Source organism: Dysidea avara, chromosome 2, assembly GCF_963678975.1.
Source record: "Dysidea avara chromosome 2, odDysAvar1.4, whole genome shotgun sequence".
NCBI classification, from domain to species: domain Eukaryota; kingdom Metazoa; phylum Porifera; class Demospongiae; order Dictyoceratida; family Dysideidae; genus Dysidea; species Dysidea avara.
The window spans coordinates 51,466,803-51,494,424 of NC_089273.1; the positions used below are offsets into that span (position 1 = coordinate 51,466,803).

At 37.4% G+C, this 27,622-nt stretch overlaps 1 protein-coding gene across 1 annotated transcript; it reads right to left on the reverse strand.

Moving 5' to 3' along the window:
- Positions 1–451: 451 nt before the first annotated feature.
- Positions 452–25,857, reverse strand: LOC136248221 (ABC transporter G family member 1-like). Its single transcript, XM_066040031.1, has 15 exons — positions 25,659–25,857; positions 13,050–13,271; positions 12,022–12,083; positions 11,083–11,280; positions 10,257–10,398; positions 10,067–10,212; positions 8,556–8,670; positions 8,273–8,444; positions 7,421–7,695; positions 6,726–6,847; positions 6,106–6,231; positions 5,137–5,339; positions 4,186–4,366; positions 3,728–3,837; positions 452–2,278 (listed from the first exon to the last, which is right to left on the reverse strand). The coding sequence occupies exons 1-15, from the start codon at positions 25,855–25,857 to the stop codon at positions 652–654; spliced, it is 3,900 nt and encodes a 1,299-aa protein (XP_065896103.1). The 3' UTR covers positions 452–651.
- Positions 25,858–27,622: the final 1,765 nt, after the last annotated feature.

Here is a 27,622-nt window from a genome sequence, read left to right on the forward strand (position 1 = left end):
TACATCACTGCACAAAACATAATTAACATTGAACATTAGGCAGTTAAACATTGTAATTTGGTAAAAATAAAATGGATGAGCCTAATCACAACTACGTACATACGAGATATTCATTACATTCCTAGTAATGAATTTAAACCATTTTGTTCTTCTCCATATTAGTGACATATGTTAACATACAGTTCAATGGCATCCAAGACAAAATTAATATCATGACATCAATGTTTTGTGATCAGCAGCTCATAGTTGATACAGCATCCTCCTTTCCACTCTTAGCTCTTTATGGTACTAAGCTATTAATAAGTGCAGAGAGAAGCTGTATTTTAGTTTAACTATATAAACAGTGCAGTGAAACGCAGGCATAGGTGGTTGGGAATGAGAGGAGGGGAACATACTACTTTCATTGCACAATGTACGCTTGTAATTCAAAACTTCAAGATTTGCACACTAACATTATAAAAATATCAATATAGAAAACACAATACAAGACATGTGATGAACAATATGGTAACACTACACCAAACAATAAAACACTGGGTTCACTAATAGACCACTAGCTGCTAATGACCACTTCACAATTCAGTTATCTATAGCTATGGTAGATAACAACACAGATGATACATCACTGAGGGGGATATAGGCACAATATAGTTAGTAGAGGAGTTCCAGAGTATTGGAGTCACTGTAAAGGTAGCGATTTGATTCCGTTGGCTTAGTAGCTACTTCCTTAGCATCAAATTGGTCTTTCTTCTCACCAGTAGCCATAGCTGATGTAGAATTCGTAGCAGTTTTGGATTTGTAACCCTTATTCTCAACAGAAGACTGCTTATCTGGTTCATTCTCATCTTCATCAACATCTTCTAACAGTGCTCCAGTGTTCATTGTGGCATAGGTGGCCCGACTCTTTAATGCACCTTTTTTATTAGGTGGGGAACTCTTTGACAATCCAGTTAAGTTATGATCAGATTTTGACTGAGGTACTGAACCTAAAAATGGTTTTTTGCTCTTCCTGCTCATTCTTTGACCAATTCTATGAACACTAACAGGTCGTAATTTAGATTGACTACTGGCTTTGGAGGTCATTGATGACCCGTTTACTTTTCTATTGTTGGCTGATAACAAAACAGCTTTTCGCCATTTTTGTTTTGGACTCAATGGCTCATCTGAATCTTCTAGCGATGATTGTTTGGTAGAGTCAGCTGCACTTCCCATAGCATGTAACACTACATCATCTAAACGTTTAGGCTTCTTACTGATTTGATATGAGACATATTTTGAAGCTAATTGTAGGATGCGTCGTTTTTCATCCTGAGAAACTGCTGGTTGAACCAATGTGTTATACTGATTTTTAGCAACTTCTCGAGCGATATTAACACGCTCCTGTAGCTGTTTTTGCCTCAGCCACAAATCATCCGATCCCTTAGGTGGAGATGTTGACCCACTCACTGCATTTCTTTCTTGTTGGTCCCATGAAGTAGTATTGGCAGGATCAGTCGCTGACAGCATGGTAGAAGCACTAGTCTTTCTTTGTATTGTTTCACTAGCAGTTGTGATGTTAGATGTGTCTGGCTTCCAAATGACATGAACTTCATTGTCATTGAGAAATTTACTCTTGAAACGTGACATATGATGTAAATCTTTGGGTTTTCGAGCACCTGAATTGAAATCATGTTTGGTGTGTCTTCTCTTTATTTTATGTTCTGGTTTAATTGCTGTAGCAGCTGAATGAAACATTTCTATTGATGATCTTCCCTTCACCAATCGATTAACTTTAGAAGTATCACCAGTTTCTGGTATACTGCTGGAACTTATCTGCCTCTGAGTACTTTCTTGATCTTTGTCATGCTTTACAAAGGATGGTGGAGTAGATGGATCTAACATTCTATCCAACCGAGCATGTGATTCATTCAAATCTGTATTGCTGGTGACAAGTGGTTCTTCAGGCTTTTCTTCCTCTTCTAGAGTTGGCAAAGTTGATCTATTCTGTTTCTTAATGCTACCAGAACTAATTCTATTAGGATCAATACCAGCTTCTTCTGCTACTGTATCTAATGGAATTTTGGCTATTTGTGATTCAATGTCATGAGGGCTCTCAAAGTAAAGTTCATCATAACCTTCATTGTCACTTAAAAACTCATCAGAGTCACTCATTGATTCTTCAAATTCAGTCATTGGAATGTCATTTCTTGGGTTTTCACTATCATCATCAAATGGGTTCATTTCAACACGAGAATGGGATTGTGAAAACTGCTCAAAATCTGACAATTTACCTGGTGTGCTATGAAAACACAAACAGAAAAATTACTCCATGTTCCAAGTGTGTATACCACTTTTACACCTCAAATCAAAGGAAACCACAGGGCATATTTCAAATATTTCCCTGACCACAGTATAGATATCGCCCTGTGGTTCGGGTGATATCATGATATAACCCTTACCATTGATGCTAAGGCAGTTACAAATCATCAGTTCCCTTAGATTCTTTATATATTATTGAGCTGATTAAAACTTTTCATTATGGGTTTGAGTTTAACATATAGGCTTAACTGGCCTAGCATTCTTTTCAAGGAGAATTACTTGAATGAATCATCATCAGCTACTACTCACCACTAAATAATTGTTTGCACAATGTTGGGGATGGTTTTCTATACAGCACATTTCAACTATGTGACAAGATGGCTTAGACTTTCTCAAGGTCAATAACTTATACTCTTCAGCACTTACTTTAGCAGTTTAAACTATTTCAGGCATCCTTAACTGGATTACTTGGCTAGCACTAAAACCAGCAAAACCCACGATCATTTCTTTTTTGTGAATACCACAGCCCAAATTGAAACCCACAATTGATATCTAGATACCTTTGTATAAAAATAATGTGGTGACTGTAGGTTTGTCTCTTCACCTATTAGGTGAGCATACCCAAGTGGCATATATTACCTATACCATAGCCAGATTTGCCTGATATATATTCCCGCACCCTCGGGCATAGGCATACATATCAGGCAAATCCCTAGTGGCTATGCCATAACTATTAAGTATGTATGTATGCATGTATGTAATCATAACAGTTATGATTACAAGATTGAAAGTTGCTAAAACAAATGATTAGCAACTCACTGCACACACACAATAGTCACACATGTATAAATAGAAGATACTCAAATTCCACTTGATATGCTTAGAATTAGACAATTAACTTGATAAGGGTCATAACACTGGAGGGCATGTTTTATTAGTGGAGTAGTCAGAAGTTGAATTGTGACTGAATCTTGGAAAATCACCCATATGGACACATGTGAAATTTCATGTTTAGTGGGTTACTAATAAGAGCAATGCACAGTTTCGAAAATATTTCCAGACTTTTCCTGTAATTTAAGATATTGAGAATGGCGTAAAACCATCAACAAGTAGATTTGCACTATAAAGTTTGGGATTTTATTATTAAATATTTTATGTGTCAAATGTGCCCATATGAGTGATTTCCACAATTGAGTCACGATTATGTAGTAAGAGGAGAATGAATTACACATCCGATTACTCAACCAATTATCACATACACCGTCTGTTGTTACAGGCTAGTAGTAGCTAAATTCTAAAGATTAAAGTATTAGAGATATTAGTCATGGCCACTATACTATTATATACATATGACCGTGTAAGGGACACTTACTTTTGGAATGTATAAAACAATCAATACTTCATTTTATTTCCTTTTCTAATGTCTTACCTAAAGAACATGGATTTAACTCGTCGAAGTGCTGGACCAAAGTCAGCGTGTCTAATCCACATTGCTATCACTGCTAGTAAGAGGTACCCAACTGTCATTATCAGCAATATCTGTAGTGATAACAAATCATACATGTTATAATGAAACTAATAATATCTGTGCTGAAACAAAATATTGTAGTAGACATTCTGTAGTCAGTTTATCAACTGCATCAGATTTTGTGCAAAAATTAGTAGAATAGGGACATATTATATGAATATTAGAAATTCCAAAACCTTCAGTACACTAATACAAATAAGAACATGAACAAGTGTCCTGATCATCAAGGTGCTCTGGTGTCCTGATCATCAAGGTGCTCTGGTGTCCTGATTATCAAGGTGCTCTGGTGTCCTGATTTCAGCTGTCTGAATGGTCCCTACTTTTGACTTCCATTGTATATTATACAAGTTCGCACTCACCATCACATGTAGAACAGGGTTAGTCTCATTGAAATTGAACTGAGTCAATGTGTAGTCGCCAGTAGAGACGTAACATTCCAGTTCATTACCTGCACAATTTGAGTCAAACTCCTTCAACAGCAGATAAGCAGATGATGAGAAACCATAGTAGTTAGGGTTAATAAAGAATAACCATCGATACCTGTACACACGTAAAGGAAATAGTAGTCAATTAAAATGATAATATTAGTGTCTGAGTGCTACTGATGTACAAATGTGGCATCTAATACAGTTACACGGATACAAAAGTTCACACTACTTCTCAGTACAGCATGGCAAAGTTCACAATAAACTGTAATGTGAATTGATTGAAGTAGTCTGGTCCGGCACAACACCAAAAGGTTGGCTTGCACACGTTAACCTTGGTTAAGATACAATTCCAGGACCCACACACCACGTTAATAATAATGATTTGCTTTTGTTGGACACTTGGCCTTAACATACCAGTAGAGCAAATCAACAAAACATTAGGTAGTCTACCAGAATCATGGAACAATGTATGTACTGTTGCTATGTTACTGTTATAGCATGAAAGATATTGATTTGTACAGTATTCTGTAGCACTCACTAGCAAAACAAAGTTGCAGTAATACCAGCTTGGTCAGTACTGTTTAACCAAAAATTTCTAATGCACTACACACTTGTTCTACGTAGCTTATTGTTGATTGGCTTGCTGGCAACTCTAATGGTTTGTTAAGTGTACAGTAGTAACACGAAGAAGAAACAACATCAAGCTACATTGTTACAGTATCTGTGAACAGGGTGTGTGACCTTGATTTATAACACTATCCCCTGTCCTTCATTTGGACTCAAGTGCCTGTCAAGTTTGAGTATGGATAAAAACAAAGTAGATACTAACATTCAGTCACATTTTTGTCATTATAATTGTTGTGAATAAGCAGCACAACTCACCAAGGAGGCATGGAATCACGAGGAATAAAGAAGCCACTGGTAAAACCAGCCACTGAACTAATCACAGGTGACAGGCGGAATGCTACACTGGGGAATGCACAGAGTATAAACATCAGTAGAGCAATCCATGTCTGGTTGAGAGCCATGTTGACAACTAACACTTTAAGGTAAACCTCCAAACTGTATGATGACACCATTATCACCTGTAGTGGGGATATCAATGGTAATATTATATATTATCTGTGTATGTTATGTTGTATTATACACACATATGTATTATGTGACTGGGTTTGGGAAAGCTGATCATATTGTCCATGACTTGATTTTTCACCGAAAACACAAAGCTATATAAACTATTAAATTTCACAATCAAAATCAGCACGACTTGAGTGGTCTGCTTTGCTGGCTGTTCCCAAGCCCAGTGGTGATCCATACAAGCAGTCTGGGGCCCTAATGGACATTTGGCCAATGTCGGGATAGTTACATGTGGCTGTAAAGCTACGTGGTGTTGAATAAAGACCAGTGCTGTAAATGTTTTTTTTTTCATTTTAGCCAGTTTTAAGACCTAAATGGACCATAACTTCATTCCAACACCTTCCTTTTAGTTCTAAAACAGCCTCTTGCCCCTCCTCCGGCCAAATGGTGTAAAACATGTGAAAAATTAGTACACGTACATAGCTTTAACCATTGGTGAGCTACATCACACTGAATAATTAAAAACAAACATTTCTTGATACTTTTTAATGGGTAATAATACCAGTTTTCCCAGACTAGGTCACACATACAGGACTGTACACTTATACTTAATATGACAAGGAGATTGCTACGTATATACTTGTCAACATGATGTCAATGGCAGCAGCTACTAAAAGCAGGATGTTAAAGGTGTGTGAACTGGATTATAAGAAAGCAATGCCTGCCTTGCTTACAATGGATAAAAAGTGCATATAACCACACATATCCACTCACCAGAAGGTACAATATTCCACCACAGAGAATTACTGGTATTAGTCCAAGGAATACAAATCTAGTAAATCCCTGAATGACCAGATCAATAGAGTGTCCTATACCGTCACTGTGTTCTAACTGGTACAGCTGTACAGAAAGAGTGTGGTAACAAATGTAGTATGGTATTCATAGACAATTAGGTTTATTACATCTCTGGTGACATCACTAATAGGCAATGTTTGTATTGAGTACTTAATTACATGCCCCAAAGTAAAACTTTGGACTAATTTACAAACCATTACATTTATAAAAGTTTAAATAACTATAAAGGAAGCTGTTAATAATTATATCTCACAAATTTTGAAATGCAGAGTTGGTAAGATATGGCTACTGAAAGTCTGGCCCCAAAACGACCATTTTGCATAAGTTCATTAGCATACCAGTCCTGTGTAGTAGAATGACATCACTTTTTAAATTCCACATAATTATGTAAAACAGTATATCCCAGCATACAGTACATCTACTGTATCTCTACACAACACATCTCTGTAGTATAATGCATGCAAATTCTAGTATACATCTGCAATACATATACTATACATGTACTGTACATACTGTATATGTAATTCCTAATATCTTACAGTGAGAGCCTGGGAGTAGTACTTGTGCATGATGGGGAACATGAAGAGAGCACTAACCACTGAGTACACACAAAATCCTGATACTATCAGTAAAGCTGTTGTGGTCTGAATATATACTGTACCTATTGGGGAAGATGAAGACAATGTGTGCAGTGTTATAAACAACAGAACTTAGTGTATGATAGAGAATTAAATTATTGACCTAGAATATTGCAAAAGGTTATCTGATGGGCTTGTTACTGAGTGTAGCATACTGTAAAGTGGCTAGAGCCTCTCCACCTAAGGGGAGGTTCTTACCATTTTATAATCTAACAAAAAAATCCAGCTGTATTTCAGCACCTTTCAGTTTAAACTGTTACCAAAATTCACTTACAGGGACTAATTCCCAAAACTTTAAACACTGCTTTTCTTTTCCCTTCCACCTTAAAACATTATAATTAATTATGATCCTTTCTCAGTAAGGGTCTCAAAGTTTTCATGTTTAACTGATCTTATGTTTTAAATTTATCACCTTAAAATTACACCAAGTAATAGTGAGTACATTGTGACCAAATTTCAAGTGGTTATCTTATTATTAAGTTAAGTTATGGGTTTACTGAGTATATATGCAATAAAAAAGCTATAAGACCCCTTTTTACAGTCACATAATTATACAGACTAATATACTACATTACAAATGAACATACACAACTAACCAAGTAGAAATCCATAACCTAAGAAGATCACAGGGAGATAGGCTAGTTGTGGTATAGTGGTTCTCAATGCAGCTCTGGCCTCCAGTGTTGCCATACGAGTAAATCCTGATCCTTGATTTTCCAATACCCTGAAATGTGACGGCACAAAGTAATACCAAGTTATCTGACGAATCACAATCAAAGTTAACTGGCTGCATACAAGTGTACAAATGACAACCGATAAACTGTTCTCCTGTTCCCAACATATTCGGTTGCAGTGAACTGGTAATGACATAACAAGAGTTTGTCATTTGCATGCTTACAAATTATATTGTATATATGTGACCCGGTCTGCAAAAAGGGGTCTTATAGCCTTTCCAATTGCATGCACTTGGCAACCTGTAACTTGACTTGTGGATGTGGTATCATCTTGAAATTTGGTTCCCTTATACTCCTAACATAGCACTATGGCTTGGTGTACTATGAAAGTGATAGGTTGAAAATATGAGGAGTTATGATAAGTCAAACTCGACAATTTGGAGAAGCTATAAGACCAGACTGGGTCACATAATAGTTATATCAATGATGTGCTATATCTTTATAATTATAATGTCTATATAATACTTTACAGCAGACTGTATGGTCCCCCAGAAACGTTAGCAGTGAAAGGGTTTTATTAAGGGTCAATAGACACACTTTACCCAATCCAAACAAAACCTTTAGTGTTGTGCTCAGTTTGCAAAAAGTGTGAAAGCTTTATTGCACAAACACATTCTACAAATACTCAATGTTGTATCCCAATTTTTCCTACACACACACGCACGCACGCACACACGCACGCACACACGCACGCACGCACGCACGCACACACACCTCTTCTTTCCGAACAACATGTAGTTGAAGCCATCATTGCCTCTATCAGTTGTCTCCTTCTCCTGTGACATCTTTATCACTTCAAACACAGCCTTTGGATCACCAGAATTTTCGTAGTATTGTAAAATGGCCTCCCTCCACTGGCTGTTACCCAACATGTCCATAATAACATCTACAAGCAGAACAAATAAAATTATCAACTTATGTGGTTATTATATATAACTACAAAAAAAAAAGTTAAGTCTGGCTCTATAGCTATTATACATAATCCATGTTCATTTACCTGCAGGATTCTGGTCCTCCAATTGAGGCAGTACAAGTCCCTTTTTAAAAAACTGAGTGTTCAATGCCGTTATGAATACTTCATAAGCCTTCAAAGGACTACCGTGGTAGGCTACCTGTAATGATACACACCATGTCAAATTCTTGAGGTAAATAGAGAGGTGAAGACAGTAATACAGTACTCTACCACCAGCCCATGAGCTGTGTACACACTAAGCATGTACTAACACAAAGTACATTATAAAACATACTGTACAAGAGCCTAGTGTGTCTCAAAACACCAACCACACATAATATAATGTAGCATGTTCATACTGTTTAGTGGCAGTGAAAGTAGTTAATGTGAGGAGGGCTGACCAGAGTATAGAATCTCTGGCAGCAGGGGGCCCAGAAGCTGTAGCCCCTTACAATAGGTTTTATGATATCTCAAAGTTCACCAGAAGTAATGTATAGGTACAATTGCATTTCAACTAAAACACCAACTTCTTTAGTCAAAAGTATTTTTTAAATGCTATTTGTAGACAAACCCTTTGGACAAAGTTTTTAGCTGTTGACTACAGGGCATACAGTATTTATGAGCAGTAAAAACAGCCTTTAGACACCTGGAAACACTTGGTACAGTGGTAGGATATCAACTCTCAATGTGAGAGGTCAGTGGTTCAATTCCTGCTGTATGCAATTCTTTTTCATACATTTAGGAACATAATTTTTATGAAGCTCTTTGACTGCTCTATTAGGGTATTTGTACATTCTATAAGACTATATCAGTCTTTTTTATGGTTTTCAGCCCTACTCCAAGAAGTATAATTTTCATTCTGAGGGGGATCTGCTACCTATGCGTATAATACCGTATAACGGGAATGATTCGCGAAAGAAAACATTCGCGTATTTCGCGATTTTAAGTGCATTCGCGAATGTTATCTTGCTAAATTTTTCCTACGATTAAAAAAGTTTTTCTCATGGATCAGTTGATGTAGCATTCATGTAACGATTGCATAAGCGGGTAGCTACTTGCTACTCGCTAAACTGCATGTGTGACGGTATAGCCAGTGAGGCGCAGGACCGTGGCGTGTGATTCGAACAGAGATTCACACGGTTTAAAAATCAGTGCTACTAAAAGGAGCAAATATAATTGTAGCCCAGCGATTCTCTGTGCCGGAATGGCATGTCTTAACCTTGGTTTTAGTGCTGCCTCCCGGATGTAGGCGTGCCTATCGTCTGCGCTCATTATCGTGAATGCCTACTTCTACAGCGAAACAGCAATCATACATGGCTACTAGTATGCGTAGTACGCAACATGTCAGAGTCAGCCATATAGTCGAGCGGTCCCTAGCTATCCATGGAAAAAGGAAAAAAAAAATTCATTGTGGGCGAGCGCCCAACTTTATGTCGTTAATGTTTTCTCGCGAATGAGGAAATAGTAAATCACGTATGTTTTCTTCCGCGAACCATTCCCGTTATACGGTATACTTTACATATACAGCAACACTACACTTTCACTACACTCCACACCTGTCCTTCACACAACATTATTAATCTGGTGAACATGTGGAAGATCTCCATACGAGGTTGATGGATGGTCATGATGACAGTTCGTTGTGATCCAGCCAATTTGTTCAAGTAGGTTAGTAGTTCATAAGATGAGGCTGAGTCCAGACCTATACAAAACATGTAACATTATCAATGTGTTAGGTATGTGTACCTGAGGTAGGTTCATCAAGGAAGATGACACTTGGTAGTCTCAATAATTGTAGAGCTATAGTCAACCTCTTCTTCTGTCCACCACTTAGTCCTGGACCAACTGTACCACCAACTACAATATCAGCTAGTTCTTGTAGACCAGTCTGGAGGAGATAATAAGTGAATACCAGAAGCATAAAGCCAGACTTTTTGTGATGTTAGAACTTTGCTAAATCATGCTATAGCTAACAATAGAATAACAAAAACACACAGTTTAGTGCATTTTATACCAGTGGAGCTGTAACCGCACACCGTTTGCAAGAAGCAAAATGGAATACCATAATTATTAGATGATCTAATTGAATCACAATATGAAATGTTTAATTGTTTTCAGCATAATAGGAATATGTATTTTAATGATTATCTGTGTTATCAAAAATGGTGCCAAATTATAACAAAATAGATGTCAGCTGTTCATAGCTTTATTGTCCAGTACCAAAATGCTAATGCTTTGCCAATAATAATATTATTATACACTGTTACATTGCTTTATGCTCAAAGTAATAATAATGCCCCATAATATCAATCTTTAATATTGACTTAAAACTGCCTTTGTAAAGTGTGCAAAATGAAGGTAAAATCTTGATTGTCCATATCTTGAGAATAGCTTGGGTGATTTCGCTTACAATTGGCATAAGGCTTGCCTTGAATGAGGGCTGAGCTGCATATACATAAAACTACCATAGTGGCTCTTGTTTTTCCTGTTACTTGATAATACAATTGCAAAGGTGTGATGAGTCAGCTTTCTTGGGCAGCTAGATACCCTACCGTGTGTCTTGATCACCTACCCCGTTCATGACTTGTTCAATTCTTTCAAACTTTTCTCTCATAGAGAAGGATAGTCTCATCTGGGCAGCTAGTGTCAGGTTCTCCCTCACAGTCAGTTCCTCATAATAAGGCATTGCTAGTTGTAGTACATAACCAGTATTGGCTATATACCAGTCTCTAATATCATCCAGTCTGTGACCATTAATAAATATGCTGCCCTATAGGGAAGGTATCCATATAAGTGGGTATACACAAGTATGTATATACACAATACATACCAGAGGCATAGAAATAAAATTTAAATTGAGGATGCTATGCAGGGTGGTGACTGGTTGATATAATTTGTACAATCTGTAAAACTCACTCAGTATGTGGAACACACATTTTCTGGAGGAGTCTGGGGGTATGCCCTGACAGGAAATTTTTGATTAGCTTCTCTCATTAGCTTTTTGAGATTGAATTTCATAACATGTTCACTTTTTTATTGGTTAGTAAATGACTGCTCTATTAGAGTATATCAATCTTCAGAGGTGGAGAGGCTATATAAGCCCCCTCTAAAACCCCCTATTGCTACACCTATGCATACAACAGTATATAGGTAGGTTGATTTTGTTTCATAGTTGCATGAGGTACAGCGAAGCTAACTGGCCAACTTATTTACACACATACACCTAAGACCTACTCATTATAAAGTACAGTAGGTCCCAAACATTCGTAGCTAAGGTGTGCTTTATAACCTCATTATAATGACCATGTCAAGTAGGTCCCAGACATAGCTAAGGTGTACTTCATGACCTCATTAATAAGACCACCTCATTACAGTGGCCTTATCAAGTAGGTCCCAAACATCTAAAGTATACTTCATGAACCCACTAACAAGACCAATTGTAATGACCATGTCAAGTAGGTCCCAAAGACATGTTCAAGGTTTGTACAGGTATGTAAAAGAATGCACTCACTGTGATGTTGCCATATTTCCTCCGACCTGTAAGCAGATCCAGAAATGTAGTCTTGCCAGAGCCTGTGAAGAAACACTGCTTACAAGTGCATATTAAATACCAAGAGTGAATATAAAATAAAGAATCAATTTGAACTACAGAGTAACACATGCACATATTAAGCCTTGCAATATGCAATACACACAAATAGTGTACAGATAAAATATCAGCATGGTATCACTACATGGTTGGCCTACCTATGTTAAACTGTGACAATTATACACTACCCATCTGGTGCTGGTAAACCTTTTTGAATCATAGGAGATTATACCACACTTCACAGCTGAATGTGTACAGTGAGGTACACAAGGAAGCTAACTTCTCCTGTCATGTGATACATGGACAGTTGGTTGACTCAAAACACAATCATGCATGTATGGAGATATTGCTAGGCATGATGCTGTTGTGCTCATAAAATTGAGCACTAGGTTTTTAATTACCATCTTTGGTCAATTAATTGCTCTATGTGACCGGGTCTGCAAAAATAGGGCATGTGGGCACAAACTACACCTGTCACACAACAGATCATATCTCAGCAATGAAATAGAACATTTGCATTCTGTAACTTGTTGTTATATTGCTAATTGAATGTGTAATAAGTATTGGAAATTGCATGGCCATAGCATGATGACATAAAAGTTACGAAAGTTTGAAAAACAAGACAAATTTTATGTGCCCACATGCCATGTTTTTGCAGGCCCGGTCACAATATTTATTTACATTGATGTCTTAGTGATCATTGGTCTCCTTTTCTTTTAGCAGCTGATTGCTATGTTTTTACAGTGTACCTGGTAGTAACATGACTATTCCATCAAATTCTTGACTACTCTTTAGAGTACATCTAAGTCTTTAAGACATTGTGCAAATCATAGACTTTATTACTGTTAAAACTTTACACCAACATAATACCACACATTCCCATTATTCTAGAAATTATGCCAAAATAATCATCATTGCTTTCTTATGTATTCTATGCACAAAACCTGTACCTGATGGTCCCATTATAGCAACAAGTTGTCCAGGGTTAAAATAGAGGGAAATTCCTTTCAGTATCTTCTTCACTTTCTGTGGAGGCTTTAAACTTTTCTCCTTAAGTCCAGCATCACTAACTTCAGGATAAACAAATGCCTCCTTAATGGGCAGTAGAGGGAAGGCACCATTGAAAATTTGACTGTTCTCAGACTCCATATTGTCTAGTTGACCATAACTTGCTGTAAGGAGAGGACAAGTACCACGAAGGAATTAAAACATTCCAATTGAATGTGTGGAAGACTTTTTCTGCTCTATTAGGGAGTGTTAATCTGTTTTAGTGAGATATACAACTTGGGATTATTACTGTAACAATGTAACCTCTTGCATGTTAATCGCCATTTTAACATGCTACAGTTATATATGAGTGATAACCTGACATGTCTGCATAATTCTGTTTTTGAGAAAAATGCCATTGAAATACATTGGGTAAATAACAAGTGTTACCTACATAAATATTTTTATGCATGCTTTAATCTCGCTTCAGTGAACAGTGAAGGAAGACTCAAATAGAAATGTCTAACATAGCAATGGGCTTCACCTCTTCATGGAGAGAAGGATGTCTTTACTTTGTTTCTGTGCCATGAAGCAAACGTGAGTTATTTGTGCTTGGTTATGTTTCAGCTTTATCAACAACATTTCTAAACTTGAACAACCTTCTTGCTTAATAGTATGGGTGTATTTATTCCAAACTCTATAGTGCCTTGAAGTAGGGATGAGTCTATTTTGCTTTTTGTTCACCTATTTTTCTTTCCAGCAATATTTTTTTCACCTATTATGCTCCACATTTTGCTCAAGAATTAAATATTTTGCTCAGCATTAATATTTGTTAATTGAACATGACCAAGTGCAAAGCTACAATGTTACCTTAAAGTGGCTGTTCTATTAGAGTATTTCGATCTGCACTTGCTCTTACCACATTTAGCAAGAAGCTAGCTAATATTGCTTCAGATATATGACTGTTCTATCTGAATTGCTACTTGCCTTTCCAGCGACAATTAGTAATACAGCAGATATTTTATCGCATGTGACTGTTTGTTCTATTAGAGTCTCAATCGTTTCTACAATTATTAGATTCACTCCACACCTATTATGCCAGTATTTTGTTAATTGCTTTTACCTACCCATTATTTGCTGGAAAATTCAATACATTCCTACCTTGATGTATGCCTCAGTTCATGGTGAATCAAATGGCACAAATCCCAACTCTGTAGTCCATCGCACTTGAGACTTTATGATTGATCAAAACAAGAGCCTATATATAATTTTTTCCCAGTCTGTCAAAGTTTCAGCTTTTTCTGGTAAGTGCTTTCAGAGATATAGTGATAGACAACCAGAAGAACACAACGATCAATTTGTACAGCACCTATATGACCCACTGATTTTTCCCTCTAGACAATGAAAAAGTCATAAAAATGAAGTTTGACAAAAATGCAAACAAGTCGTCGGGTTTTTGCTCAGTGGGTCACATACTACACCCAGAAAAGCCGGTTACATAATATTTACATGATACAGGGCAGTAACTATATAGCAATAACGTATTACACATTACGTACAATTAACTATGTGTACAGTTAAAGTCTACCTTCTATATACAAGATACCAGCCAAATACTATAAGAACATCTCCAAACTGATTTTGGTACACTTAACATCATAATGACGCTAGCTAACTTCAGACCCCCATTCTCCCTAGCGTCACACTATGACACTAATACAGTACATTATATTCTTTTTACTTGAATACATACATGTATAGTCTACAAGCAGGTATTGCTGCTTACTCTTCACTTTGTAATTACTATTCCGGGATGCTGACACTATACCAATGCCATGGGCTACAGCCCCTCCCCTTACCATCATTATGATTTTAAGCATACTAAAATCAATTTGAAATTCCTCTTAAGTAACACAAGCAAGACACCTGTTTCTCTAGTATAGTTCAGTCACAAAATAATATTATACATTATTGCACAGTAGTATTTTGGCAATCCCCGTACACTATCACTCTTTGTTCATACCTGCAATGCAATCTACCGTGCTGTCTCGACTAAAATGTAACCAATCACATGTTAGATACAAGTAATAGTTAGACTTCAGACCGCAGGGGTCTAAGTAATTTAGTAACCCGATGGCCCTGTGTTGTGGCATCTGAGCGAAGTGAAGGTGCTACTACAGGGCCTGAGGGTTACTAAATTACTTAGACCCCTGTGGTCTGAAGTCAAAGTTATTTAGACCCTTTATGTAGTTGTTGTACCTTAACATTGTTAACAGAGAAATGTAGCGTTCATTAGTAGAAACAAGCCATTACTCCACCCTGTTGTTACCTGTTTAAAATTAATTTTCAGGTGGCGATGCGTTGCCAACACTACCAGTGTAGGTGCGCGTAATAAACATGAAAAGGGTCCAAGTAAACATGAAAAAGGTCTAAGTAAACATGAAAAGGGTCTAAGTAACTTAGACACCTCCAAAATCCACCAAATCCACCAAATCCACCAAATCCACCAAATCCACCACAAAAAGGGTCTAATGCACATTAAAAAAGTCTTCCCCAGACCTATATCAAGCTAGAAGAAGTTACCTTATAGGGAGTTCAGCTATGAACAGATCACCCTGTAGAGAGTTCAGCTACAAACAAATCACCCTGTAGAGAGTTAAGCTACAAAGAAACCATTCTGTAAAAAGCTCAGCTGCAAACAAATCACTTGTACAGAATTCAGCTACAAACAAATCACCCTGTAGAGAGATCAGCAAGAAGAAATTACCTTGTAGATAGTTCAGTTACAAACAAATCACCCTGTAGAAAGATCAGTTAGAAGAAGTTACCTTGGAGAAAGTTCAGCTACAAAGAAACCATTTTGTAAAGAGCTCAGCTGCAAACAAATCACCTGTACAGAATTCAACTACGAACAAATCTCCCTGTAGAGAAATCAGCTAGAAGAAATTACCTTGTAGAGAGTTCAGCTACAAAGAAACCACCATGTAGAGAGTTCAGCTGCAAAGAAATCACCCTGTAGAAAATTCTGCCAGAAACAAATTGCCCTGTAGAAAGATCAGTTAGAAGAAGTTACCTTTTAGAGAGTTCAGCTACAAAGAAACCATTCTGTAAAGAGCTCAGCTGCAAACAAATCACCTATACAAAATTCAGCTACAAACACATCACCCTGTAGAGAGATCAGCTAGAAGAAGTTACCTTGTAGATCGTTCAGCTACAAACAATTCACCCTGTAGAGAGAGCAATTAGAAGAAGTCACCTTGTAGAGTGTTCAGTTACAAAGAAACCACCATGGAGATTTCTGTAATCAATATATGTGACCAGATTTGCAAAAAGGGGTCTTCCACACGCATCCAATTCCGTAAACGTTGGAGACCATAACTCAGTGTTCAAGTAACATATTAACCTGAAAATTGCACCATGTATTCAGCTATAGTGGTGCTCACCACTGCCCAAATATCAAGGCAATAGCTCTTTCCAATCTGAAGTTATCAATTGTCAAAGTTGGCAAATTGGATGTGTGTGGAAGACCCCTTTTCGCAAATGCGGTCAAATATGTATTATACAGTATATATAATTTGTACATTTACTGATAAAATATTTAAAGTACATCTACTTCATCCTTTCTTCTTCCTGTAGTAAAGAAAAAAACGTAGGTTAAAAAAGTCCCAAAGCTGGTATACAAATACAAAAAGAAATGAAATCTAATCCAAAACAGCCAAGCTGTAAAAAAAGTGTGCGGCCCTCAGAAAGGCTATGGTGAAAAAAGATGTGAAATCCAAGGTGGCGGCCAAGAAATGGCTGTGATGGTAGGTTAATGGTAAAAATTTTAATAATGACAATTTAGGTAAATTTTGTGAAGCGGCACAAAAATTCACCTGAATTGTCGTTATTAAAATTTTTACCGTTAACCTACCATCACAGCCATTTCTTGGCCACCACCTTGGATTTCACATCTTTTTTCACCATAGCCTTTCTGAGGGCCGCACACTTTTTTTACAGCTTGGCTGTTTTGGATTAGATAATACTGACTGATACTAACTCTGTATTTTGTTCAGTAATGCTCCATCTTGGGACCATTATTCAAATTCTGTCAAAATTTGTACACTAATAATAGTCTACTACTATGACTAGTAATCTAGGTTTGCCTCTGGCTAAGCTTTACTTTAAAAAAATTGTTCCAAGACAGAGTGATACTGAGTAAAATTCAATAAAATACAGAGTTAGTATCAGTCAGTATTTTTTAGTATCCATACATGAGTTATGCTGTGTTTTTTGCAGCTGATCTCTCTACTGGGTGACTTGAAATGTAGCTGTAGTCTGTACAGGGTGATTTGTTTGCAGCTGGACTCTCTACATGATGGTTTTTGCAACTGAATTCTCTACAAAATGACTTTTTCTAGCTGATCTCTGTACAGGGTGATTTTTTTTTTGTAGCTGAACTCTCTACAGGTGATTTGTTTGTAGCTGATTTCTATACAGGTTACTTGTTTCTAGCTGATCTCTTGAATTATCTTCAGAGTGACTGCTCTATTAGAGTATCTCGATCTCACACTCAGTGCTACATCAAGTTGGATTTTGTGTTATGACTCTGTGGCTTTAAGTCTGATTCTTCTACACCATCGAAGAGCCTTTCTAAGATGATTACTCCATCTGTACATCGATTTTCAAAGCTTTACTCTAAGTGGTTTTTCTGCTGGCGTGGCAAGTAGTCGTTTTTATACCCAATCTCGATTGCGTAATTGTTACACACTGTCGGTTTTTTTCGTTCCATCTTCGTGGTTTTTAGCTCGATCTCTATCAAACCACAAAAGGTTTGAGGTCCAATATGCAAGCTATTCGCCCACCGATTTTCATCTTCTTCCCATAAGCGGTTTACCGGCCAAGAAATGGCTGTGATGGTAGGTTAATGGTAAAAATTTTAATAACGACAATTCAGGTGAATTTTGTGCCAAGACCAAGTGGCACCAAAATTCACCTGAATTGTTGTTATTAAAATTTTTACCATTAACCTATCATCACAGCCATTTCTTGGCCGCCACCTTGGATTTCACATCTCTTTTCACCATAGCCTTTTTGGGGGCCGCACCCTTTTTACAGCTTGGCTGTTTTGGATCAGATTTCACTTCTTTTTGCATTTGTATACGGCTTTGAGGTTTTTTTAACTAATCTTTTTTTCTTTTCCACAGGAAGAAGAAAAGACGAAGTAGATGAATACTTTAAATATTTCTGATTTTATCAATAAATGTACAAATTATATATAATTATATAATACATATATTAAATTCTACATAGTACATGGTTTCTTTGCAACTGAACATTCTGCAAGGTGAGTCCTTCTAGCTGATCTCTATACAGGATAATTTGTTTGTAGTTGAACTCCCTACAAGGTAACTTCTTCTAAGTATAGCTGATGTCTCTACAGGGTCACTAGTTAGTAGCGATCTCTCTACAAGGTGACTTCTTCTAGCTGATCTTTCTACAGGGTAATTTGTTTGTAGCTGAACTCTCTACATGATGGTTTCTTTGTAGCTGAACTCTGTACAAGGTAACTTCTTCTAGCTGATCCCTCTACAGGACAATTTGTTTGTAGCTGAACTCTCACATTATTGTTTCTTTGAAACTGAACTCTCTACAAGGTGATTTCTTCTAGCTGATCTTTCTACAGGGTGATTTGTTTGTAGCTAAACTCTCTATAAGGAAACTTCTTCTAGCTGATCTCTCTACAGGGAGATTTGTTTGTAGCTGATTTCTCTACAAGGTAACTTCTTCTAGCTGATCTCTCTACAGGGCGATTTGTTTGTAGCTGAACTCTCTACATGGTGGTTTCTTTGTAGCTGAACTCTACAAGGTGATTTCTTCTAGCTGAACTATCTCTTCCATAGTTGAACTCCCTACAAGGTAACTTCTTCTAGCTGATTTCTCTACAGGGTAAATTGCTTGTAGCTGAACTCTCCACAGGGTGATTTGTTTGTAGCTGATCTCTATACAGGTTACTTGTTTCTAACTGATCTCTTGAATTTTGTTCAGGGTGACTGCTCTATTAGGATGACTGCTCTATTAGGATGACTGCTCTATTAGAGTATCTCGATTTCGCACTTGCTACACCATGTTGGATTTCGTGTTATAACTCCGTGACTTTAAGTCTGATTCTTCTACACCATTGAAGAGCCTTTCTAAGATGATTACTCCATCTGTACAGCGAATTTCAAAGCATTACCCCAAGCGGTTTATCTGGTAGGCGTGGCAAGTAAACGTTTTTTATTAGCTAATCTCGGTTGCGTAATTGTTACACACTGTTGGTTTTTTCGTTGTATCTTCCTGGGTTTTAGCTCGATTTCTTTCAAACCACAAAAGGCTTGAGGTTCAATAGTTAACCGATTCACCCACCGATTTTCAGCTTTTTCCCGTACGCGGTTTATCCTATAGGCGTGACAACATATTGGTGTTATTTTTCTTGAATAATCGCTCATAACTCTTTGCCTGTTTATGGCATTCCAGCTAAAGTTGGTACAACGATGCGTCTTTATACCTCCCTTCTGTGTGCCAAATTTAAAGGAAATCGGATAAAGCGTTCGCGTTTTATAGCAGTTTTTGTAAGTGTGCGAAAAGAGGAAGAAAAATAAGAAGAAAAAAAACGAAGAAACTAAGTCAATTTGTGAAGTCGCATATCTCGGGAACGCCTGACGCGATTTCGCTCACATTTGGAATGTGGAGTACTAAAGTTGGAGGGAGTGTCCACAGCAAAAATCGTCTTGTTTCATCAAGGCAGCACAGAGCTACGGAGGTGCGAAAATTGCGTTTTCTTTCTTCCTGTCAATATACTCACGGGTGTTACGCGCCGGCTTCTTGGGCCGCACGACACACTACCGTGTGTCTTGATAACGCTTTGTCTGTATATTGTATTCCAGCCAAACTTGGTACTACGATGCGCCCGTATACAATGGCGGATCCAGGATGGGGCATTTGGGGCAAATTCCCCCCCCCCCCCCCTCACCTCACCTTGTGGAGTAGCCATAGCTAGGCTACTTCTTTTTGGTTAAAATAGCTACTAAACTTACATCAGGCCTTATAACTCATGAAAATATGCACATTTTAATAGCATTTATTATTACAAATTCACCTAAAAACAAAGCAAATCAGTCTAACTATGAAATTGTCACCTAGTACCTTCGTGCGTACTAAGAGCCTCTAAAAATAATTATCGTGTTGCAAGACATTAATAGCCTTTAAAGACTTCACAACCATCTGCAAAGGCAAAATGGCTAAATCAGTAGTGAGACACTACAAAAAGGTGATCATTTGCTGTTTCAAAAATTCAGCAACTAATAAGAGAATCCAACCACTTACAACTTAGCCTGTTTGTGCCCCTCCCCTTGCCAGCTGCAGGATCCGCCCCTGGTATACCCCCATTTTGTGTGCCAAATTGCAGATGTGGAGTTCGCAGTTTATGGCACTTCTTGTAAGCCACGAAAAGACGAAGAAAAAGTAGAAAAAACGAAGAAACTAAGCCGGCAATTTTTGAAATTGCATATCTCGGGAACTCTAACAATTCGCTCGAATTTGTTGTATGGAGTACTGAAGTTGGCGGGCGTGTCCACAGCAAATATCGTCTTGTTTCGTTAAGGCAGCACATGCACAGAGCTACGGAGGTGCGAAAATCGCGAATTCCATCTGTTTGTTTGAACTAACTATTCCCACCAATACCCAGCAACATATTTTGGCTGCTAGAGCTAGGAAGGAAGACCGGCATAGCTGTTTACAATACAATATTTTGACCTTCAGCTTTCTGGCTTATCTGTCAATCTCGTTTCCATTGAGATTGGTTGTTTAGGGCACTTTAGGCCATTTTATGCCAGACACAATTGCCCAAGTAGCCGGGCCAATGCTTGTGAAGTGGCAAAGAAGACCACAAGATCCCTAGCTAGCGCTGTTTGAGCAGGCTGCTCGCATTGTTGTCTCCCGCTCATACAGAATTTTTAATTCTAGAGCCTCCCCAGACTGGGATCCATCGGTTTGCCTAAACTGAACTTTTCTACATGCTTTAATTATTATTTTGTATTGTAACTTAATAGTGTAAGTCTTGTCAGGGCTCCTGTACTGTCCATCCAGTGCTTGGTACCCCTGAGTATAGACCCCTGTACTTAAGTTGTATTTTGTCTTAACAAAACAAGACATCTTTCTTTCTTTCTTTTCTTTCTTCCTGGTAATATACTCATGGCTGGTGTTGCGTGCTGGCTTCTTGGGCCGCACAACACACTACCATAATTATGTGTTGATTATTGTAGCTTCTACTAAAAGTTAACATAATAATATTATTGTAGCTACCACGTTTGATTTTAGGCTTACAATCAGAATAGATTATCAATAAACTGAACCTCATACAATTATACAAATACACTATTATAGGTGTACAAGTGGCTGGTAAAGATGTATTGCAGATACGTAGGGTGGGTAAGAGTACTATGGTATAGACTGTATGTACAATGGTACAATAGATATTGGATAGGATAAATTGAGACTAAAACCTCACAAAAGAAAAAGTCATCTTGAAAAAGCTATTGATTGTAGCAGACAGATGTAACATTTTTAAAAGGAAAATCCATTTTGGTAAAGAATATCATGATTGTGTTGCAGTCACCAGTTAATACACAAGAAGTTGTGTTAGTGTGTTATGTGATATTGTAACACTGATGTCAATAAAGCTAGCTATAGCAACCACGGGGTCAACAACAATTGTGTTAATGATGTCTTTCACAATTCTTAGTAAATACATTAGCGACCGAGTTCTAGCACTTGATAGAGTACTGGCACTTGATAGAGTGCTGGCACTTGACAGAGTGCTGGCACTTAATGTAATTCTACATCAAACAAAACAAAAGTAATAGTTAGTGATTATTAATCTAATTCTTAGTACATTTATTATCACATTTCATTGGTATTTTAGTCATACATGAGCTCCCTAACATGTCACTCTTACCCACTTTACTTATCTACATCATATGCTGGTATTCTACTTTTTACTTGCACGAACACTTGTGGTATAATATCTGTGCTTGATGTACTGTTATGCATTGAAAATTCCCCCATTGAAACAGCTGGAATTACATATGGTTTTATATAGGGTAATGTTGCCTAGCTGTGATGTTGTCATTATTTGAACTCGTTTATTCTGCCCTTTCTGTTGCTTCTGCTGACATTTGATGTACACTACATTTTTGTGGTAGTAACTTGCTATATATGTATGTCAGCGTTGAAACCGGGTCGGGTCATCCGGGTCACATTTTCTCCGGGTCTGACCCGGTTTACAATTTATCCGGGTCTGACCCGGATTGGATCACGTGAGAAAAGAAATCGCGATCGTTCGTTTGACGACGTGGAACTTATAAACGCTACCGCGTAGCTCTTTCGTGAGCCACGCCCACTTATCGCATTACTAACATACGCTCAGCCACGCTCATTTGTCAGTAAGTGTAGTATGTAGCACGAAACTGAGGGTATCTATGGTGAGGGGTAGCTATTTTCAGTAGGTGAAGACCTTTTTTTTTTTTTTTTCGGTCTTCAACCTACAGCTAGCCTGAAGTTGCAATATTTACTCAACACGAATCGAACGCTCAAAATGTAGACTCGTTCGCTCACTCGAGACTAGCCGAAACACGTCTCGGCTTTAATTAATCCGGGTCAAATCCGGGTCTGACCCGGATTGCTATCCGGGTCAGTGGGTCATCCGGGTCAGCAGTAGTGACCCGGTTTCAACGTTGATGTATGTACTTGACATGTGATCTACAAATATCCAATGGTTACTCTATGAGTAATATTAATGTATGTATATTTACCAGTAGGATGTTGTTACTTGTTGCATGTTTCCGTCATAATACAGGTTTGGAGGATTTTGCTAAAGGGGGACACAAGGATAGAAGTGACTCCATGCGCAGTGTGCTTCTCCCCCCCCCCCACACAAGAAACTTTGAAAAATTAACATTCTAATATTGAATTTAGTTGCAATTCTGACAGAATTATTTTGATAGTTTAACACTGAAAGTGTGAATGCTAATAGTAGCTATATAGCTACTGAGCTAGAAACAGAACTGGTATAGCAATTAAGGTCTAGGTTGATCCCCAAGGAAATTTTGCATCCTGAGATTGAATTGGTGGCAATTTTGACTGATTAACACTGCAAGTATGAATGCTTATTATATAGTAGCTATATGCTGAGTTATAGACAACTGTAGTTTAAGATCTAGGAAATTTTGAAAATATTAAGCTTTCTGGGATTGAATTCGGTGGCAATTTTGACTGAAATTTGTAAATGTTTATGAAAATTCAATGCTGAAAGCACAAATGCTACTGAGCTGGCAGTTTAAGGTCTATAAGCTCTCTAAAAAAATTAATATTATATGAACAATTAACTAACTCAACTGAAAAATTAGCTAAGTGAACTGAAAATTTTATTGAATGTTCAAATATTACATAATCTATATAGGCTATACTAAAGCACTTTCAAGCATTGCAAAATATTTAAACATTGATATTTGTGGCATATGGTGTGCAGCATCACATGGCCTTTGTGGCAAATCCCAGTGACTGTCCAGTGAATGTCACTGACCAATCAGTGACCCTCATTGCCACAAGGTCACTAAGTCATTTTTACAGTGTAATGCTAGCATAATAGTTACAATAATAATGCATTAACCTTTGTTTGTAAAATGCATGTCACAGGTGAAAATCAACATATCCTAATCATAGATAACATGCCCTAACAATATAGTCAATACAGTATTTTTACAAAGTTACTGCACAAAGCAAATTTTCTGCAAGAAACACATTTAAACAGTTGCTCGATTGCTTTTAACTATCAACTAGTTGAAATTGCACACGTTTCCATGAAATTATATTTGCAAATCAATAGTACTCTGTTTTTTTTTTTTCAAATTAAAAGCAATTCAAGTTGTTTATCCTGCAAGACCTTCATTTGTGACTGGATCTGTGAAAACAGGACATGTGGGGACAAAAGATTTGCCAACTTTTCCAAATTTTGGCTGACTCATAACTTTTTATTTCATGTTATGGCCACATAGACTTATCACAAATTGTGACCGAATTTGCAAAAAGGGGCACTGCTTGAAGTTTCTTAGTTTACTAGAGTGGTATATCCCCAGTATATGGAACAGTTAATTGTTTGGAATTTTAGTAGCTTTTCAGTAAACCTGCATTCACTGATGTTTACTGAGAGTTTAAAACTTAGTAAAACAATTATGTTCCATATACTTAAAGTTACTGACATTTTACTATCAGTATAACTGGGCACAACTACAGTAAAGCAGCTTAACAAATTAGTAAACTAAGAACCTTCAAGCAGTGGGGTCTTCCACACACGTGACACATCCAATTCTAAGAACCCAAAAGACCATAACTCAGTGCTCAAACAATACATTAACCTGAAACATCTCCAATGCACTAAGCTATGTTGGTGCTCACTACTGACCAAATTTCAAGTCAATAGCCTTTTCCAATTTGAAGTAATCAGTCATCAAAGCCGTCAACTTGGATGGCTTATGTAATTGGATGGTTTATGCAATTGGCTTTATACATAGCACAAGTTACAAAAGGCAGATATTCCATCCCAGCACTGAGATATAAACTGTTATGTGAAGGAGTGTACTTTGTGCCCACAAGTCCAATCTTTACAGGTATATTACATAATACATAATGTATTTCAGGAAAGTAAGACTAAAATGGTCACTTTTCTGTGCAAAACGAGGTCAAATATGGTGACTTTCGTGGTTTTATTTATACTAATTGTGGAGTGCAATACAAGAACTCTAATAGAACAGTCAATAACTCAGTAAGGAGACAGCTCTATTAATTTGACCTTCTGCTTTATTACACTGCTATTACAATACTGCACAAAACAGCCAATTACTTAATTAACATTGAACATTAGGCAGTTAAACATTGTGACATGGTAAAATTAAAATGGATGTGCCTAATCATAACTACATACTGTACACAGATAGGAGATATTCAATACATTCCTAGTAATGAGTTAAAACCTTCTCCACATTAGTGACATATCTTAACCTACAGTATAATGGCATTTAAGACAAAATTAATACATCAATTTTTTGTGATCAGCAGCTCATGGTGGATACAGCATCCTTCTTTCCACTCTTATCTATTTATGGTACGAAGTGCAGAGAGGAGCTGTATTTTAGTTTAACTACATAAAAATTGCAGTGAAACACAGGCATAGGTGATTGGGAATGGAAGGAGTGGAACTTACTACTTTCAATGGACAATGTACACTTGTAAGTCAGAAATCTCAAGATGTGCACACTAACATTATTTAAAAAATCAGTCTAGAAAAACAACACAAGACATGTGATGAACAGTATGGTAACTTTATACCATACAATAAAACACTGGCATTAATAGACCACTAGCTGCTAATGACCACTTCACAATTCAATAATCTATAGCTATGGTAGAACAAGATAACAGCACAGATGATGCAGCAGTGAGGGGGATATAGGCACAATATAGTTAGTAGAGGAATTCCAAAGTATTGGAGTCACTGTAAAGGTAGCGATTTGATTCCTTTGGCTTAGTAGCTACTTCCTTAGCATCAAATTGGTCTTTCTTCTCACCAGTATCCATAGCTGATGTAGCATTCGTAGCAGTTTTGGATTTGTAACCCTTATTCTCAACAGAAGACTGCTTATCTGGTTCATTCTCATCTTCATCAACATCTTCTAACAGTGCTCCAGTGTTCATTGTGAAATAGGCGGTCCGACTTTTTAATGCATCTTTTTTATTAGGTGTGGAACTCTTTGACAATCCAGTTAAGTTATGAACAGATTTTTACTGACCAGAGGTACTGAACCTACAAATTAATGTTTTTTTGCTCTTCCTACTAATTCTTTGACCAATTCTACGAATACTAACAGGTCATAATTTAGATTGACTACTGGATTTGGAGGTCATTGATGACGTTTTCACTTTTCTATTGTGGGCTGATAACAAAACAAGCTTTTTGCCATTTTTGTTTTGGACTCAATGGCTCATCTGAATTTTCTAGCGATGATTGTTTGATAGAGTCAGCTGCACTTCCCATAGCATGTAACACTACATCATCTAACCGTTTAGGCTTCTTATTGGAGTCTGATTTGATATCAGACATAGCTAATTGTAGGATACGTTGTTTTCATCCTGAGAAACTTCCGGTTAGACTAATGTGTTGTACTGATTTTTAGCAACTTCTTGAGCGATATTAACATGCTCCTGTAGCTGTTTCACAAATCATCCGATGCCTTAGGTAGGGATGCCTTAGGTAGGGATGCTGACCCACTCACTGCATTTATTTCTTGTTGTTCCCATGAAGTAACTTTAGCAGGATCAGTCGTTGACAGCATGGTAGAAGTACTAGTCTTTCTGTGTATTGTTTCACTAGCAGTTGTGACATTAGATGTGTCTGGCTTCCAAATGACATGAACTTTGTTGTCATTGAGAAACTTACTTTTGAAACGTGACATATGATGTAAATCTTTTGGGTTCTCTAGCACCAGAATTGAAATCATGTTTGGTGTGTCTTCTTTTAATTTTATGCTCAGCTTTACTTGCTGCAGCATCTGAATGAAATATTTCTATTGATAACCTTCCCTTCACTAATCGATTAATTTTGGAATCATCACCAGTCTCTGGTAGACTGCTGGAACTTATCTGCTTCTGAGTACTTTCTTGATCGCTGTCATGCTTTTCAAAAGATGGTGGAGTAGATGGATCTAACATTCTTTCCAACTGAGCATGTGATTCATTCAAATCCATACTGCTGGTGACAAGTGATTTTAGCCTCGAATAAGCTGTATATCAATACTTATATCACTAGTATGAGTTATTTAATAATGATGAGTATGAGTGTCAGTGTTATTAGTGAATATCGGAAACGGTTATCGGCATTGACTAATTCTGTTGTTTAATATCGGTTTTTGGAATAATTGGTTGATTTGAATATCAGTGCAACACTAGTCTCACAGGCTAGACCTTTTTCCGTGCAGGACATTACTGCTTTCAGTACAAGTCCCCGCACGGAAGGATCTGGACCACATTCTGTGAACTTGGTTGGAATTGTAACCGTAGTAATTACATCATGACATTCTCAAACTGTGGGACATTGAATAATATGATTACATATATAGTCAATTTATACATTCCTCTCTATCACGAGCTTTGGTCCAGATTCCCCAGACCCTTCCATGTGGGTGCTTATACTAAAAGCAACGATGCCCTGCATGGAAAAGGGTCTGGCATGGGAGACTATAATTTGACAAAAAAACTTGACAAATATCAGCAGGCACATTTTATTAGTGGTATGTAGTTCTTACATGCATGAGTAGAATGAATTTCTACTCAAACAATAGCATACTGTACACCGATGATTAGCCAAAACAGCCACAGGAAAGTCGCATAGCGCTATTGCAAATTGACACCTTACATTGTCAGCAAAAAGAACTGGAACACAAAGGAGGACAAAGGCTAGTCT